The 19,063-nt window shown below is 38.0% G+C and overlaps 1 protein-coding gene across 10 annotated transcripts in view; it reads right to left on the bottom strand.

The window, feature by feature from the left end:
• IKZF2 (IKAROS family zinc finger 2) overlaps positions 1 to 17,469 on the bottom strand; it is a 197,510-nt gene extending 180,041 nt beyond the window's left edge. For 2 of the 10 annotated variants that reach the window (XM_074191444.1, XM_074191451.1), the window contains exons 1-3: positions 15,753 to 15,854; positions 14,184 to 14,232; positions 13,255 to 13,362 (exon numbers count right to left, since the gene is read on the bottom strand). In XM_074191444.1, the coding sequence (XP_074047545.1) occupies positions 13,255 to 13,362; positions 14,184 to 14,232; positions 15,753 to 15,755 (160 nt within the window). In that variant the 5' untranslated portion in view covers positions 15,756 to 15,854. Of the gene's footprint in view, positions 1 to 13,254; positions 13,363 to 14,183; positions 14,233 to 15,715; positions 15,855 to 15,884; positions 15,997 to 17,245 lie in introns of those variants that run through there. The other 8 variants (XM_074191452.1, XM_074191445.1, XM_074191446.1 and 5 more) reach the window with 7 other exon arrangements.
• Positions 17,470 to 19,063: the final 1,594 nt, after the last annotated feature.

Below are 19,063 nucleotides of genomic sequence, written 5' to 3'. Positions count from 1 at the left end.
ATATGAATGCAAACTAGCCTGGAAGAAAATATTTATCAAACTTCGGTGAGAATACCATACTAATTAAATTAAAGATTACAATTGTATGAAATGTTACTGTTACGTCTTTCCCTCTTGAAGTATTCCCAAACCTTCCCATATAATCTATAGTTGTTTTACTAAATTGAATTGAACACAAAAATAGCTTCACTTGCTAGACAAATTGTTTATTTTTTTTTATTTTTATCTTCTCGATCCACTGATCAATTAGACTAGTAATAGATGTAATTAATTCGAAAGTTTAGCTCATAGTTTTACTATAATACAGAATTTATTTAAAAAGATAAGTTCAAAAAAAAGAAAAAAAGAAAGATAAGTTTTCTTGCTTTCAAAGAAGTAAATTCAAAGTCTATCATTCAATTGCTAATTTGTCATGGTTTAAACACAGTAATTTATGTGATGAAAATTTAAAGACAGATGAAATGCAGTCATAACTATTTTCTTAGTTCGTTGTTGTACACAAATAAAATTTATTATTGCTTTTGTAAAAATTTGCCTAATTGCAACATAGTAATAAATCATCTTATATTTCAGTAACTTGCCCAAATCAGCTCATGAAAATAGTTTTGAAAGTAGAAACTTCAATTTCTAGTGTCCTCTCTCCTTAAGTATTTTATATTAATTAACATTCTATTTATTCTGTCTTTATTTAAATGCACATTATAATTTAAGTTTCTTGTGAGTAGAGAATTGTTTAATGGATCTGTAGGGCACTTCTTGGTACAAAGTAGGTGTTTGTTACTTGATTACTGATGATGATACACAGACATGATCCTCCTCATAGAACCAGAATACTATTATGTAGTGATATGGATGGCACACAAACCATTTCTAAGGTACTAATTATAGGGATAGGAATAGAGGAATAAGCACTTGTGATTTTTTTGATATATAGATCTCCCAGAAATATTGCACAACCCAAAAGGGATATAACATCATAGTTATTTGAAAAGTTATCAAATTCTGTCCCTTGAAAAGAGGACTGATATACTCAGACTGGTAACTTGATGGGGATCAGGTAAGGTTGGTGTCAATAAGTTTAAAGGTAAATATGGCTTCCATTATATAAGACAGCAATGACATTGATGAAGACCTACAGAATGCCTACTTTCTAAAATGTTATTTTCTAGTGATTCTTTGTGCTCAACATTGAGAATGATAAAGGAAAGTTAACTGATGTATCATTCAACCTCACATGCTTTTGATAGTAGCTTCCATTGAGGGACTGCTAGAAAACTGGTATTAAAAATATGAGGTAAAGAATAAATATTAAAAGTCCGTCATCATAATTTATTTTATATTCATTTAGAAACTACTAATTCAGAATTTCACAGGTAGCTAGGTGGCACAATGGATGGAGGGCTGGGCTCATTTTCCTTACATTCACATTTGTAACAATTTAAGCACAACTTAAGTTTGTAACAAATTGAATAGATTCCGGTTTGAAATTCATAAAAAAGAATTTGTTAAATAAATTTAGATGCTAAGGACCTTTGAGATATTTATATGAAGCTTCAATCAAAATCACAGAATATTAAGAATTGACTTTAGAGCCCATGTAGTCCTCCCCATATGTGAATAAGGATTGCTTTATTATTACATACCTACTGGCATATATAGCAAGGGCAATAAGGAATATGCTAAGCAATTCAGATGAAGTAATTTAGATACAAAAGAAAAATTGATTACAAGTAATTCTCATATTCTATTTTTCTGTAATATGTCTGCCATCCCTTAGTTTCCCAGGTTCACAACCTCAGTCACTGCTGTTTCTTCCCAATCTCATCCCTCCCCAATTTCTAATCAGTTCTGAAGTTCTATTGATTCTAATTCTACAAAATTTCATATGTATCTCATTTCTTACATTTACACATTCACTAACTTAGCTCAAGAATGTAGTATCTTGAGGGCAGGAGAAGAGTATCTCTTAGGTGTTCTCTCCAAAATATTTCAAAAACCTTAAAATTATGACTCCTAACTAAATTTTGGGAAGACAAAACCATCAGAAAGATCTAGTGAGACAATTCTCCAGCCCAAGGTAACCTGGAAAATAGTAGGAAGGCTCTGTTCCATGGGGGTTGGAGGGGCAGCTAAGGGAAGGAGCTCCACCAATCTGGGAACAGCCCCAGGGTGTCTGGCAGCAGAATCAGTTTCCTGACCTGCCACCCCAGGGAGCACCAAGCATAATTTGGAAGATCAGCAGGGAGACCTCTGCCAGAGCATGCGAAAAGCCCTCCCCAGCACGACCACAGCTCTCAGTGCAGCCCGGATCCCAATGGAAGCAGGTCTATGGAGCTGCCCAGCAGGAGCTGCCCAGCAGCTGCTCCCTGAGTACTCAGCCCATGGAAGGTAAGTAGAAGGAGACATCCAATGTCTGTTCTCTGTCCCTGGGACAAGATTGGGGCTTTGACCATATTCAGACCCTCCTTGCTGTCTGGGGTCCCAGAGGGGTGAGCTTCAACAGACCAGGAGAGCAGTCAGAGCCATACATACTGGGGTCCTTGTGTGGGGGGGGTTCCCAATAATACTCAAAATCTCAGGAAGCACCCCCAAAACCAGGCACAGGCTGTGGAAATGAGTAAACAGAAAAAAAGGAACCTGATTATAGACAATTTACTTTGGTCCCATGGAAGAAACAAAATACACACTCTGAAGCTGAGAAAGTCCAAGCTTCTGCATCTAAAGACTCCAAGAAATATAGAAGTTTGACTCAGGCTATGATAGATCTCAAAAAACATCTTGAAAGTCAAGTAAGGGGGATAGAAGAAAAATTGGAAAAAGAAATGAGAGAGATGCAGGAAAAACATGAAAACAGAGCAGCTTAGTGAAGGAGATCCAAAAAAATGCTGAAGAAAATAACATAGTAAAAACCAGTTTAGGTCAAATGGATTAAACAGTTCAAAAAGTCATTGAGGAGAAGAACGCTTTAAAAAGCAAAATTGACCAGATGGAAAAATAGATAAGAAAGCTCTTTGAGGAAAACAAATCCTTCAAATGTAGAATGGAGGTAAACTAAGCTGATGACTTTGCGAGAAATTGAGACACAATAATTCAACACCAAAAGAATGAAAAACTAGAAGAAAATGTGAAATATCTTGTTGAAAAAAACAACTGATCTGGAAAACAGGAAAGGTAATTTAAAAATTATTGAGTTACCTGAAAGTCAGGATCAGGAAAAGAGCCTTGACCCTTCTTAAAGAATTACTATAGGAAAGTTGCCCTGATATCCTAGAAGCAAAGGGTAAAATAGAAATTAAGAGAATCCACCCACATCCCCCAGAAAGAGATCCCAAAAAAAGCAACTCCCAGGAATATTATAGCCAAGACAAACTCCCAAGTCAAAGAGAAAATATTACAAGCAGCCAGAAGGACACAATTCAAATATCATGAAGATGCAGTCACTAGGACGTAGCAGCATCTACATTAAGGGCTCCTAGGGCTTGGAATATAATAATCTGGAAAGCAAAAAGCTTAGAATGCAACTGAGAACCAACTACCCAGAAAAACTGAACATCCTCCTCCAGGGAAAAAGATGAACTTTCAGTAAAACAGGGGAATTTCAAATGTTCCTGCTGAAATGACCAGAGCTGAACAGAAAATTTTGATCTTCAAGTACAGGACTCAGGTGAAGCATAGAGAGAGTGAATGAGAAGGGTAAATTATGAGGGATTTAATGATGATGAACTATGTGGGTGTATTCCTGCATGGAAAGTTGATATTGATAATATTCATATGAAACTTCTCAGAGCTGAATTTGAAGATATAATATATGCATAATATACATAATAATATACACAATATAATATGTAAAAATGCAGTCAATGGGTGAAAGGGAAATGTACTGTAAGAGAAAAGAGAAGCAGAATAGGCTAAGATATTTCATGTAGTTTATGTAATGGTATGAAGTGGGGAAGGCAAGGGGCAGTGAGGGAGCCTTCATTCTCATTGGAAATGGCTCAGAGAGAAAACAGCATACATTCTCAATGGGGTATAGAAATCTAGAAGAAAAAAAGAGAGAAGGGGGACAAGGGAAGGGGAGGGGGGATGTGGGTGATAGAGGAGAGGGTAGATCATAGGACAGAATAATCAAATAAAACACATTTCTATGGAATTGGGTGGCCTGTCCGGGACCACAGGGCCAGGGAGTTGCTGGGTCTCTGGGTTGGATGTAGGCTTGGGGTCTCCTGGTCCCAGGGCCAGTGCTCTGTCCACTACACCAATAGGTTGCCCCATAGCACATTTTTGAAGAGGGACAGAGTGAAAGGAGAGAGAAAATACAATAGATGATAGTGGGGAGGAATAGATGGAGGGAATTACAATCAGCAACAGCAACTGTAGAAAATTATGGAAGTAAATTCTATGATGTACTTATAATAAAGAATGTGATCCACCCGAGACAGAGCTGATGGTATCAGAATACAGACTGAAACACATTTTTTTCTCTTTCTTTCACTTTATTTCTCATGAGGCTTAATATTTTTGTGGGCAAGGGCATATTATGTTTACTCTTAAACAAGAATATTTTAGTAATGTGTAAATTAATTAAATAAAATTTTAAAAATTTAGAAAAAAAAAGAATGCAGCAACTCTCACCTCAATTAATAGTCAACTCCCTGGTCTTTGCTTCCAGTCTATCTTCTTTTCAACCCAGTCTCCATACAATTACCAAATTAATATTCTTGTTTTGTTTTGTTTTGTTTTTGAGGTTTTTGCAAGGCAAATGGGGTTAAGTGGCTTGCCCAAGGCCACACAACTAGGTAATTATTAAGTGTCTGAGACCGAATTTGAACCCAGGTACTCCTGACTCCAAGGCCTGTGCTTTATCTACTACACCACCTAGCCACCCCCAAATTAATATTCTTAAACCATATGCCTGAACATATCAGTCCTTTTCTCTTAGACTTTCTTAGACTTCTAGGATAAAAGACAACTCCCTCAACTTAGGATTTAAAGTTCTTTATAACCAATGACTCTCTATTGCCTCTGGAATCAAATATAGACTCCTCTTTGGAATTCAAAGCCCTACATAACCTGCCTTTCCAAGGTTCTTCACATACACACACACACACACACACACACATTCCCCACTACCCACTCTGTCATCTATTTCTGATCTAATGACATTGGCGTCCTTGCTATTCCTCCAACAAGACATGCATGGAATGATTTCATCACTACCTATTGGCTTCCCTGGATTCCTTCAATCTCCCTCAACTCTAGTGCCTTGCCTTTGTTGATTATTTCCACTTTAGCCAATATAGAGTTCATTTGTACCCAGCTATTTATACATCCTCTCCCTTAGAAAATTAAGAGCTACTATTAGAGCTGCTTGATTCTAGACTACCTTTCCAGACTTAGTTCACTTTGCTCTTCTTTAGATCCTCTATATTCAGATAAAGCTAGCTCAACTGTCATTCCCTAATCTCAGAATTCCAAATACTTCTGCCCCTCTGCACAGGATGCCCCGCTACTCCCCACAACAAGACTGAGAAACACTCCCTCCTTCCTTCTGACTTGGAGAAGCCTGAGCTTCCACCAGGAATCACTGGTGCCATCTTCTACAAAAAAACTTTGGCTCATCTCCTCATTATTACTTCTCTCTACTTTATCAAATTCTCTTGTATATCCTCATCTCAAGAGGCTCATAAGAACATGAGTTAGAGATAAAAAGTCCTAAGAGGTCAGGCAACTTCCCCAAATCACACAAGTTTTAAATGTTGGAGCTGGCATTTGAATTCACAACTTCTGACTGTTAAAGCCAGTGCTCTTTCTACAGTTAGCATGTTGTATTCTCCAAGATAACATGAATTCCTTGGCTGTTTTTTTCCCATTTTTGTCTTTGTATTCTTAGTACTCACCACAATGACTTTCCCATAGCAGGCATTAATAAACAATGAATTGAAAGAGCACAATTTTATCATATAAATTCATCATGTTATGATCATGATTAATATCACTTAAGCAATTAAATCTACTTTAACCTCTGTACTTTACAATCTGAAGTTTTCAAAAAACCCTAGGTTCACCTCTGGGATAAGTTACAATTAGAAATGCCTTCTTTCACCTTTGTCTGAAGTTGACACCTGACTTCTCCTCTGAGCTGATCTTAATTACATCTGATGTTTCTATGACTTGAAGCCTGGATCACTACTACATTTGGGGACAACTTAAAAAATTATGTTCTGATAGCACATCACATCCCAAGCTCTAAACCTACAGTCCACATAACTCACTTAACTAACTCAACTATGAGACCCTAATCTCAGCATTCCAAATACTTCTGTCCCTGTGCACACCACCCTCTTGTTTTACTGGAGGGGAAACTGAGCTCAAAGGGGATAAAGTGATGTGCCTCAAGTAACAGGGAAGATTCAAGATTCTAACTCATATCTCCTGATGCCAAATTCAGTGTCCCTTTCCCTATACCAAGCTGTGACTTTTTGTTTAGCAGCAATTATTTGAGTTGATATAGAAGTTTAAGACTCCCTAATCAGAAATTACCCCCACCCCTTATGATCACTTTAACACTCAAGTATAACAAATCATTACCTCTATTTTGAAACTCTATAGATAGGGGGTCATAGGTTAGGCATTTTCCACTCTAGCTGTTGGAATTTCTATCTGCTCTGGTCAAGCACCTTTTCAAAGTGGCACTATATAATTATGAGGAAATGTATTGTGGGTAGTAGATAGAGAGTTAACCTTAGAGTTGGTACACCTCCAACATATAAAAACTATATGACTCTGGGCAGGTCCCAGTATTTTGAGAAACTCTTTGAAGACTATTAAAATTCCAAAAGACTTGCTTATATGCATGGAATTTTCTCACCAGGAGTTGCATACTCCGATGAAATCACAGGTTCTAACTAAAAAAACATATATAATAGATATTTTTAAGATTATGTAGGTAATCACAGCTATTCTACTTAAAGAATTTTGATTTAAATCTATATATCACACTTCAACCAGGATCACAATTCTATAACTAAATTATTAAAAAGAAACAGAATATACATTGTATGTTCCAAAACCAATTCCAAGCAATATATTTTATGTCTTTAAGAATTTTACTCAGGTTTTCCAAAGAAGATCTTATAATATTATATGCTGTGCTTCTGAATATGGAATAAAGTGATATGTGGCTGAGAAGTCCTCCCACACCACTTTTAAATTACACATTCACATACAAAGACACATAACAGAAACATAACAGATTATGATTGGTTCCATCCTGAACAGTATGGCATGTATAAGTTTATGAATGATCAATGTTACCATATAAGCTAATACATTAAAATAAGACTGTTTTTGTTCACAACCAGTCAGTCCAACCATATAAATTGCCTAGAGTTCTGAGAATTGCATAAATGCTTGCATCGAGCAAAAAGCATGCAATGAAGACTGCAGTCACACATCTCAATATAGAATTTGGTTTTAATAGTGCAATTATGAAAACACAGAATGATTGAGTGGTAGAAATAAGATCACTGATCAAGTGATAAAATGATTACTTAGCATAAACTTTAAAAGAAAACTAGTTTATTTCAAGATTAATAAAGGAGAAAAAATCATACTTCAATTAAATTAAAGAATTTCATAAATTTTAAAATGTGCATGTACTTAAGAAATCTCAAGGTAAGACTAAACATCAGACAGAAAAACTGAAACCGTCTAAGTCATTCAATTATTTCAATTTCTACAGAAATTATTATGTGACTACCAAATGCCAAGATAATTGCTATATTTTAACATTTCTTTGAGTTTAAAAAAGCTTCACATGCTATATTACTCCCTTTGAATATATAATTAGATACTTATCACACATCAATGAAAGAGAATTTCAAGTATCACAAGGAGAGTCAAATAAGGTTAGATTTTAGATGGGAAAGATCTAAGAAAGAACTGGTTCTGAACATGGGATAGGTTACTCTACCAGGGTATTTTTTCCTTTTCCATTCGTACTGCCCAGTATTTTTAGAACACTGATGGTAGAATAGATAACTTTCACATACGTCCAAAAAACACATAACTGAGGTCAATGTCTCTGAATTTCTTTAAAAAGTACTTTCATTTCTGGTTTATATTCTACTTAACAAAAGTTTCCTTAAGAGTTTTTTTTTAAAATATGGAATTTTTTCTTTATTCACTAACCTAAATTTTTGAAACTGACATGTAGTCCTTTTGAGAACTCTTTCTCTACTTTAGAGGTTGCCACATATTAGAAATAAGTGAATTAAGAACTAAATATTTATTACTTCTCTGGATAATTTTCTCAAATTAATACTTATCAACATAAAGGCATAATAAAGTAATCATTAAGTAAATCTGACATTGCTGTATATCTATAAAAAATAAAAAAGAAATTAAATATATGCTACTTCTTCCCAGGGTGGTGATTCTATTAGGTACAAATCATAAGTAGTGTCAGTGTTGATACTGGAATTGGCAATGAAAAGATATGAGACACTCAATTCATTATGTTTTAGGACTCCTAAAACTTTGAAATACACCAAATGTAAACTTGGAATTGGTTTGGAACATAAAACCTAAAAGACAACATAACCATTGAGGCAAAACTAGAAAAACAAAGAGAAGGGGAAGGGATATTGATGTGTACAAACTGGTGATAGCAAACTATTTTTATAATAGTAATATATGAGTACATATACATATACATTATACATTCTTATTGTGGGTATACAGACCCCTATACTCAAGTCTACCAAAAAGAAGTAGAGAAGAAAGTTTGAAAAGAAAAAGGCTGAGGAGTTTTTATTTCTGCACAGTTTTTGTGACTGTTGTTGATTTGAAAAGACTAATAGAGGTTATCAGTCTTCTGTGACAGTTTTAAACATTTTGTTTGAAATATTATTTTATGCAAACATAAAAATGCCAAATTACTTTAAAATTATAATTTTTACATTTAACACCTTTGGTGTTATAACAAGGTAGTTACTGCTGAAATCTAGCATGAATGCTAGCCAAATCAGAGCATAGAAAGAGTTCTTGGGTGAGTTCTATAATATTGGATTGAGTTCTATAATATAAACTAGTCTCAAAAAAGTACATTAGAATATAAACTTAACAAAATAATTTGGTAATATCACAGCACCTTCATTTCAATACTCTTCCACATTTAGAATAATGTCTGGCTTGATTTTTTTAAGTACATAAATATTGGAAACAAAAAGAGATCTGAGGTAAAATTTGTGAGAGACAACAATTCTCTACAGTCAAAAACAACAAAAGAGAACTCTGAAGCTTTACATTTTAATTTTGGCAATTGCATTCATCTACTGATTAGGTCATTTAATTTTGGGGGACCTCCTTCCTTATATGTGAAGAGAGAGAGAGAGAGAGAGAGAGAGAGAGAGAGAGAGAGAGAGAGAGAAATTCTAGTTCTAAGGAAAACTACCTAAGAAAAATGAATGTGAAGTAGTTTGTAAAAGTAAAACTCAACCCACTGATCTGATTATTGGTAAATCGTTTGTAAAACAAGATCATCTTTTTCTGATACCATATTTTTTTAAAGTATAATGAATAACAGGAGGTGAGCTGTTCACCCAAAGAAAGATTTTAAAATGAAATAATAAAACAACCTCCCAAATTGTATATGTATTTTAATAAAGTCTGAATATCAACAAAGAATTCATGTAAAAAACATTAGAATGTGAGAAAAAGATTAATCATAATCTTTAGTATCTGTAAAGATTTATAAGTAATACAAAGGGGCAGTTTAATATCAAATCAAAAGTTACTATGCAGAAATTTAAGATGTTTACACAGAAAGAAGATGGAATATAAAGGCAATATGTTCCAATGGGCAAAAAAAAAATGTTTTATTTTTATATGGTTCTAGCTGACTTGGGTCTCAGATTCTAACTTCCAGATACTAGTTATGAATTTTCAGTAGCCATCAAGGAATATACTGTCATCCATCACACTGAAAAATGTCAGAAAACTCAGTATGTATATACTAATGATCTTGAGCAACTGCACCCATCTTTCTATCAAAGAATTTTTCTTTTGTTCCCAAGGATATTTTCCTGATACTAAGAAAAATAATGCTGAAATAAGGAAATGTTAGTTGTTGAATGTGGGGATCATTCATATTTCTAATTTTTAGAATTATTTTCTAAGCCGTAATTTAAATACAAAAGGTACAGAGAATTTATAGAACTTCTACTTCTCTCCAATCAATTGTTCTCTCCTCTAGCATTGATGATAGTTGGATCATTTTTTTAAAAAAATGCAATAATTAGCAGCAACTCATCTTAGAGTAGTTATCAAAAACTAAACAAATCGTGGTGACCTTATGGTAACTGACCACTTCTCGGAAATAACTGGGCTACTGTTGTGCCTTCACTACTTAACACAATAACTTTAATTACTTCATTAAAACTATTGAATTGGATTTTTAACTACATTTTGACTATTTTAAAATTACTCATTTTTTTTCCTCCTGGACTGTAGTTTTATGTCTTTTTCCATAAGAATTTGGATGAAACAATTCTGATTTACTTATTACATTGTTATCTTATAAAATTACAATTAAATCCTTGAAAGCAGTTGACCATAAAAATTCTAAAGAGCTAAAAATGCATTTTAAAAATCAAAAAGTATTGTAATTCAATAACGATTAGCAATCCAGATGTACACTATGAAAAGACTCGAGGAAACTCCAGAACCAAAACATAAATGTTTTCATATAAAGTCAAGAACTGAATCACCTGCAAAAATTATCAACATCACTAGAATAACCAATTTTAAACTTTCCATTCTAGTTGGAAGGCTATACAGTAGTCCTTCTCTGTTACCATGTGCCTTGACAATTTAAAATGCTGATTATTCTCTTCGGTCTAACACAGGGAAAAATGGGTATCTCCTCCATCTAAATCCTAAGTGGGTAACCTAGATACTGTAAATAGAGGCTATATAAAGGATGCAACAGACATCTCTGAAGTAAGAGCCAACATTTTTAACCTGCAACCCTTTGGAATAAAACCCAAAAACATCAGTGACCTAGCCAAAAACTCTACTAACATGGAATTGCCACAGGCTAATAAATAAAAATCTCCTTACCAAACACATAATTTTACTGTTGTTGGGTGAGAAGACCTGGAATGTTTCAATAGCACAGCTCTTATTTGTTCAAATCATCATGTCTGGTCTCTGCACTGTTTACTTAAAAGAGACAGGTAAAATGCCTGTTTGAACTAGGCATTTGTCAGACTGAAATGAAATTCAAAACTGAAGGGACCAATCACATTAAACAACAAACTCACAGTTGAAATTCAGCCAGTGGTTGTGGATCCTTAACCACTAGCTGGCCCAAATTTGACTGCAGTCTCAGACCAACAGCTAACATAGAACCAAATTTATACTGTCTTTTTAAAGTCTTAGCTAAAGAATTAACCATAACAATTTAGACATAAATGTTTACTTTTTGTTATATAAGAAAAATATGCAAATGATTAAAGTTGTGGAGAAGACAAAATCTCCTCCTTTAAGATGTTGAGATGATATAATAATGTGAATGTAAAGCATTCTTTCCTATTATAGAATTATACTACAGGTAGAAGAGAGACCCTCACATCTTACCGATAAAAAAACTAAGGTCTTAGAGTACAATTTTATTTTCCAAAGTTTACAGTCAATCAAAACAGAAAAAGGTCTGCTAAAATGTGTTGTTTGACCTGAATCTGAATATGGCACAAATTTGTCAACTCATCTGCTGGAGTTGGCCTGTTGCTATTCAATGAAGAGAATTTAAAATAGCCTTTGTATTCTTCTACAAAGTTTCTACAATTAATTAGAAAATAAAATGAACTTCAAGCTCTAAGTTTTTATAATAAAATATTGAAAAATTACAAAACAACAGAATATTTAAAGCAAAATACATGAGACAAGAATATTCATCCCATCAAGTATACTCTTTATATTACTGCTGTATATGCACAACTGAGGATTTAAAAGAAATATTCATAGATTTTAGAAGTTTATAATAAATATAGTTATATTTGAAAATTGTAAGAATAAAGTATAGAACAAATCCACTCATTTGGATGATAAGGAATATGTTTATACATCAATAGATAAATGCATAAAGTTAAATTTTTCAATAAAATCAGTTGGGAAAAAATAAGTATACCTTACTTCAAATTCTACATAACTATACAGCTTTTTCTATCTGCAAAAATTAAAGTGTCCTTCCTATAAAAGGAGACAATACATACTGAAAGCATATGGAAATAAAATACTTCAAATTATTTTCGAATCTAAGTAATAGAGCACTTAGCCTTGGTAAATACATTGATAAAACACCAAAATCAAACAAACCATGCTCTTAAATTTAAAAAGAAAATGTAGATCTTTGAAAGTGAATGCAAGCAAACTAATCTTTGTACAGTTTCCAACAGTGCTTATAACAGTATAAGTGTGAATGGCCCTTTATTGAAAATATTAGCTAAAACTGGCCATTAGTGCTAGCCCAATACATCCTCCTAGTTCTTCCCTTGACAATCTAAAACAAAACCCTTTCACTTCATTAAGAAATGAATACTGAGTAAGCGCCATATATTTTCATTTAAGATTCCACTTTCAGGGCTTTGTAGAAGGAACTTTCAAAGAGAGATAGACAGATATAGATGTATATACACACATACATATATATATATATATACATACATATATATATATATATATATATATATATGTACCACACACAGGGATATATGGCTACCTATACATGCACATACACTGAGGTAACAGGCTTACACTAGCCAATAATAACAGAATAGAGTTAAAAACAAAGTGATATAATATGCATTCCTTTTTAACTAGAAAAAACATTTGGAAATTTTGTTTCATTTTTCCCTATTACTTAACAACAACAGTAACAACAACAATACAAACCTAACCTTAAACCTCTGGAAAGCCAACCAATTATAAGGAAATCCTAGTATTTCTTACCTGTTACAGGTAAGCACCAGTTGCCAAAAGCCACCTTGGGATAGTTCAAACTAGTAAGCAAACTCATGTTTAAGATATGATACTAGTATGAACAGGAATAAATCTGTGTTGTTCTCTTCTTTAACTAGCAAAATCTATAGCAGTAGCTGCACCACAGCCAGAAAATAGACCCCACGGACCCAACAAATCCAAATCTGCCACTAGAGAAATGGGAAAAAAAAAATCATAAAAAAGAAGACTTACTGCTTGTCATGTGACTTGGTGAGGTATGCTGTCCATTGGGTGTGCTTGAGGTGAGGTCAATTGCCATATTGGAGTGTTCCCTTTCAGGTGAAAGCTCATTGTCACCTGCTTTCAAAAGTAAAATCCTTCAGACACTCTATACTTGACATATAGGATCTAATTATAATATTTCAATTCTGTCAACTTTTGCTCATGGATTCTTAAGTATTCATGGCTCTTAAATTTAAATACAGGATTTTTTTCCCTAAAGAACAGGACTAGATTTACAGAAAGTCAAAAAAAGATCATGCATTTGGGGGGGTATAGGGATAGATTGAAAATATCATAAATCTATAAAAGCGATAGTAAAATGTATACAATATAACTTCTCTTTTGTAAATTGAAAGGATTAACAAAGATGATCTCTAAGACTCCCTTCCTGCCTTGAGCCATTCTCTTTTTAATATTTTGGTTAAATCACTAGCTATTACAACTGGTTATAGTATGCATTTACCAAGATGTCACTTGTCAAAGCACTAAAAGAGAACTGAATACTTTTTACATCAAATGACTGTCAAATGTTAGGGGGAAAAATACTTTAGTTCACAGAAAATTTCTGGTGAACGTACATAATCTGTTGTCTCCTAAAAAAGGAAAGAAGAAAACTAATAGTAGAGAGATGCTGATTCTACCAAACTGGTTATCTCAACGAGTTCCATATACTACCAAATAAATGTTTATCTTTACTCTTTTCTGCTCTTGCCCAAAGTTTTAGCATGTTTGTTTACTTATCTTTCCTGGACTTAGTTTCAATATGAAGTTATGAGCAGAAAGGAAGTACAATTAAGAGCCCTGATCTATAAATGATACCTACAAATAAATTAAGCAAATTTATAATCCAAGATAATTGTGATAAATGAATTAATAAATGAATGAAAATGAGTACTTACATGTTATATAGCCATCAATAGCCTCTGTTTCCATAGTCAAAGTGCAGTGCTACAAAACAAAAGGGTAAACCCTTAAGACAATGATTCCTTTCACTATCTGCCATTAAATGCTTAACTTATTGGAAGCTCTAAGCAGTTAGCCCATATTGCTGTGGCTGCTGCTGGGTCTGCTTCAACAACCTGTGCCCAAGAAACATACGACTGTGTACTGTATGTGCTCATTTGCAAGTCACTGAACTCTTTCTGCAAATGATCTGATTCCTGTTAGAGATAGGGGAGAGAAGATAAGAGTGCATCTAGATGAGCTGTAGCAAGGCAAGAATGCCTCTTTCTCTTTAAGTCAGAATGTTTTACCTAGTTTAATGAATTTAATTGGAGTCATACTTCAGTTCATGCCAGTTTTGACTAGGATTTAAGTATATTAATATTTATTAGTTCCCACAATCAAATTATGGTTTGAAGACGACCAAGTGAACAGATAGCTCTATTCACAATTGTTGCAAGTTGGTTCATCATGTTCTAATCAAGGGGGGAAAAGGGGTGTGAGACACAAAAGCAAAACAAAACAAAAAAACTTGGTTCTCAAGTCTGTCTCACAGATTTGTGCAGCACTTTTCCAACTCTCTCACTCGTACTGACATTTCAGCCCGCCCCCTTGATGTCCGAGCACCTGTGCATTGTAATATCACTTTCCTGAAAGATCATGGATTCGAATGCTATATCGAATATATATCTTAAATTTTGAGTATTCATAACCTAGCATGTGGTCTTTGGTCATTTAAAAAAAAAGTTTCGGAGATTGTTTTCATATACCACAAACATAAAGCAAAGTCTTCTGCTCCACAAACACCAAAAATTGTACGAGATGACACCCCCTAGCTTTTATTTCACATAAAGAAAACTAGAGATCAATAATCTAACTGTATTCTTTGATGGGAAAAGTTTAAAGAACTGATATGTCCAAAGGAGATTTTTACTTTTTTTTTTTCTCCTTTTGGCTCAGGTCCTTTTTGCCTTTAGTTTCAAAACTCTCACTGCACCAGCAGCTAAATTATTCACAATGAGCCATTTCTGTATTGATCGCCAAGTATATTTAGCCCTGGCTCCTGGAATTTCTCCATTACTTACTGGAAAACAGGCAGCTTCACTTCTTGTCTCCAAAACCACTTCCCTCCCCCCCCTTCAATCCCCCCCCCAAAAAAAACTTTTCTTTCTTTATGGTCTAGTCAGATCAAATTCTCAGCTCAGTACTTATTTCAACCTGCAGTGCTGTTATCAAATTGTTTGAAATAACTGGTTACATAAGGCCTTTAAAGAAAGTGATCTATAAAGTTTAAAGGGGGAGAGGATATTCAGATCTTTTACAAACACACAAGTTTATCTTTTCAAAGAGTACACACCCCCGCACACATATATTAAAAAGCTAGAAATGTCAGAGGAAACAGGAAAGTCTTCCCCCATCAGTGAAATAGTTAAGTCTCAAGGAAAGAAAGAAAGAGAAAAGGAAAGGCACAGGAACGAAATGTACATACAAAAGAAATTGTCCTTTGACTAAAAAAGATTCATCACCATTTCCAGCTCTGTCGGGAGATCTCAGCTTCTTCTAACTCCTTAAGGAAGAGATGACAATGTCGGAGTAAAGATAAACGGAGAAAGAAAGAAGTTTCTTGCCCCCCCCTCCCCCCCCCCACTGCCCCTTACCCCCTCCAAGCCAAGCCCCCTTGCAGAGTTCAAGGCGAGGAAGAAGGGAAGGCACTTTACAGGTGGGTCATTCGGAGCCCAAATCTGGCAAACAGATCGTCTGATAAACAAAATGAAGAAATGAGAGAGAAGGAACACCCCCCCCCCTTCTCCTCCTCCTCCTCCTCCTCCTCCTCCTCCTCCTCCTTCTCCTCCTACCCCTCCCCCTCCCTTTGGGATGGTCTAGTAGGAAAAGTCACTCAGGAATGGCACCATGTACTTTCAGGAAAGAGGAAAAAAAAGAGAGGGAGGGAGGGAGGGAGGGAGGGAGGGAGAGAGGTCAGTCGGTGCTACAGCAATGCGATTAACAAGAAGAGAAAAAACTTGATCCACCGGTTCCTTAAGAATCGACCAAAAGCTAAGACAAGAAAACTGAAAGAAAGGGGGGGGGGGGAGGGACGAGGAGGAGGGGGAGGGACAGTCAGGCAAAACCTAGCGAGGGACCTAGGCCAACTTCACAGGACTGTTTTCTTGGCCCTTGGCAAAATGTACACACACACACACACACACACACAAACACACACACACACATCTTAATTCCATCTCTTTCTTTCGCTCAGACACTAGAACCTGTCAAAGTGATTTAGCTGCTGCCTTTCTGCATGTGTCACGCCAGGTGGTTGGCTCTTGTTCTATGTGTGTATGTTTTGAACACAGATTCCAACAGGCTTTCTTCTCCGGTCTCGAGGCTGCAGTTTCTCCGAGGACCCCCCCCCCATGCACACACGCACAGACACACAGACACACACACAGACACACACTGGCTGCAACATGCCAGCGAACGCCAGCAGCCGCCGGCCGACACACAGCACCGATCCGTGACAGCGGCCGCAGAGGAGGACGGAGGAATCGATTAGCATCCCGGGGCCGGAGGGGCCGAGAGGAAGGCAGGCACCCCCCCCCCCCGGCCGACCCCCGCGCGCCCCCGGCTCCGACCCGCATCCCTCCCTCCCGGTGATTGTGGCGGTGACGACCAGCCTCCCCCTCCCCTCCCGCGGCCTCAGCCCCCTCCCCTCCCCCTCCTCCGCTTCATCCCCTCCTCCTCCTCCTCCTCCTCCTCCTCCTCCTCCTCGCCGGCCAGCAGCAACAAGTCCTCGGACCCGCAGCCGGCGAGCGCAGAGGCGGCTGCATAATTACCCTTAACTTTGCCACCCTCCTCCTCCTCCTCCTCCTCCTCCTGCCCCCGCGCGCCTCAGGCTCCGCTCATTGCCCCCCGGTCGGGGCCGGGCGAGGGCAGATCGGGCCGAGCCGCCGCCGCCGCCGCCTCCTCCTCCTCCTCCTCGCTCTCTCCACCATGCCAGCCAGCGCCGAGCGAGCTTTACCTCAGCAGGACACGCAGGGAGGCAGTCCCATCCCCCTTTTGTTTGTGTTTACTGTGGGGGTGCTCTGCGCCCTCTCTCTGAGTGTCTCTGCCCGCCCGGCCCCCCCTCGGGGCGTCCCTGGCTGCCCAGTGTGTGTGGGGGCACTGCGGTGGGCTGTGGGCACTAAGGCAGTGGCTCTGGAGCGGAGGCTAATCCTGCTTTGACTTCCTCCATCTTCAGCGGGGAGCAGGGTGAGCCCGGGACAGCTGGTCAAACCCCGAGAAACCGATCCGGCCGCCCAGCCCGAGCCCATCGCCCCCAGCGCCGGCCGGACGCGCGGGGCGGGCGGGCACCGGGGGGGGCGTGCGTGCCCGCGTGAGTGTGGCGGGCCGTGGGCGAGGGCGGGAGCAGGCGGGAGAGGGAGCGCGCCCGGCCGGGGGGAGCTGCGTGTCTGTGTCTGCGAGTGTGGGTCTGCCTGTGTGCGCCCGTGTGTGCCTGTGTGTGCCTGTGTGTGTGTGTCTGCCTGTGTGTGCATGTGTGTGTGTCTGTGTGCGTGTGTGTGTGTGTGTGACTTTGCGCTCGGGGCCGCTCAGCACGCTCGGCAATCGATTACAGGACAAGTGCTGCTTGGGCTGCTCGGTAACACACTCACTCCTCTCTGTCTGTCTGTCTTCTCTGGCTCACTGTGTCTGTCTGTCTCTCCTCTCTCTGTTGCTCTTTTCTTCTCTCTCCGTCTCCCTTCTCCCTCTCTAGCTCACTCCTCTCTCTCTCGATCTCTCGATCTCTGTGTGTGTCTCTGCAAGTCTTTCTCTGTGTATGTCTTCTTTGTCTCACTCTCTGTATGCCTGTCTGTCTGTCCTCTATTTCTCTTCTGTCTGTCTCTCCCTCTCCCCCTCCCTCTCCTCCTCCTTCCTTTCTGTCTGTTTCTCTCTCTCTCTTCTCTGTCTCTGCTTCTTTGTTTTTCTTCTCTGTCTCCCGTCCCTGTCCTCTCTTCTCTCTCTCTCTCTCTCTCTCTCTTTCTCTCTCTCTCTCTCTCTCTCTCTCTCTCTCTCTCTTTCTCTCTCTCTCTCTCTCCTCTATTTCCCTCTGTCTGTCTCTCTTCTGTTCTCTCTCTGTTTCTCTCTTGTCTGTCTGTCTGTCTTGTCTCTGTCTCTGTCTCTCTGTATGTCTTTCTCTCCCTCTCTCTGCTTTTCCCCTCCTCTCCCCTGTTTTTGTCTCTCTTCTCTCTCTCTCTCTCTCTCTCTCTCTCTCTCTCTCTCTCTCTCTCTCTCTCTCTCTCTCTCGCTCTCTGCTTCCCCCCTCCCCTCTCTTCTTGTCTTGTCTGTCTCTCTCCTCCCTCTCTTTCTCTCTCCCTCTCTCTCTGTCTCTCTTTGTCTTCTGTCTGTCTTCTACCCCCCCTTCATTCTAGTGAATGGAACTCAATACTTCACCCACCAGAAGCATTCCTCCACCTCCCATTACCCCTCTAAACACCCCGAATTCCACCGTAGCTGGGCGGGGGGGGGGGGGAATAGAATCGGGCCACCCAGGTCTTTAAACAGTGCGGATGGTCACTCCGCCCACTCCAAATACCCCCAAACTCAGAGAAACAAGTCCTCCCCCAGCAGAGAAAAAAGTATTCAAAGGCTACGAGGTTGCTTTCTGCCGCCTGTGAAGTTGCTTTTTTAAATTCAGATTTATGAATTGGTTGAGACATAAGGATTTAAAAATCTTTTTTTTTTCCTCCTAAGGAACTGATAGGAACATGGTGTACCAGTAATAACAGCTTAAGGATTTTTTTTTAAAAAGTCTTTCCAGTTATTCAATATGCTTTACGTGTGTATTTTTTAAAAGTTCAAT

Source organism: Macrotis lagotis, chromosome 6 (genome assembly GCF_037893015.1).
Source record: "Macrotis lagotis isolate mMagLag1 chromosome 6, bilby.v1.9.chrom.fasta, whole genome shotgun sequence".
In the NCBI taxonomy this organism is placed as follows: Eukaryota; Metazoa; Chordata; class Mammalia; order Peramelemorphia; family Peramelidae; genus Macrotis; species Macrotis lagotis.
Note: the sequence above shows the minus strand (reverse complement) of the source record. Positions and strands in the feature narration are given on the sequence as shown.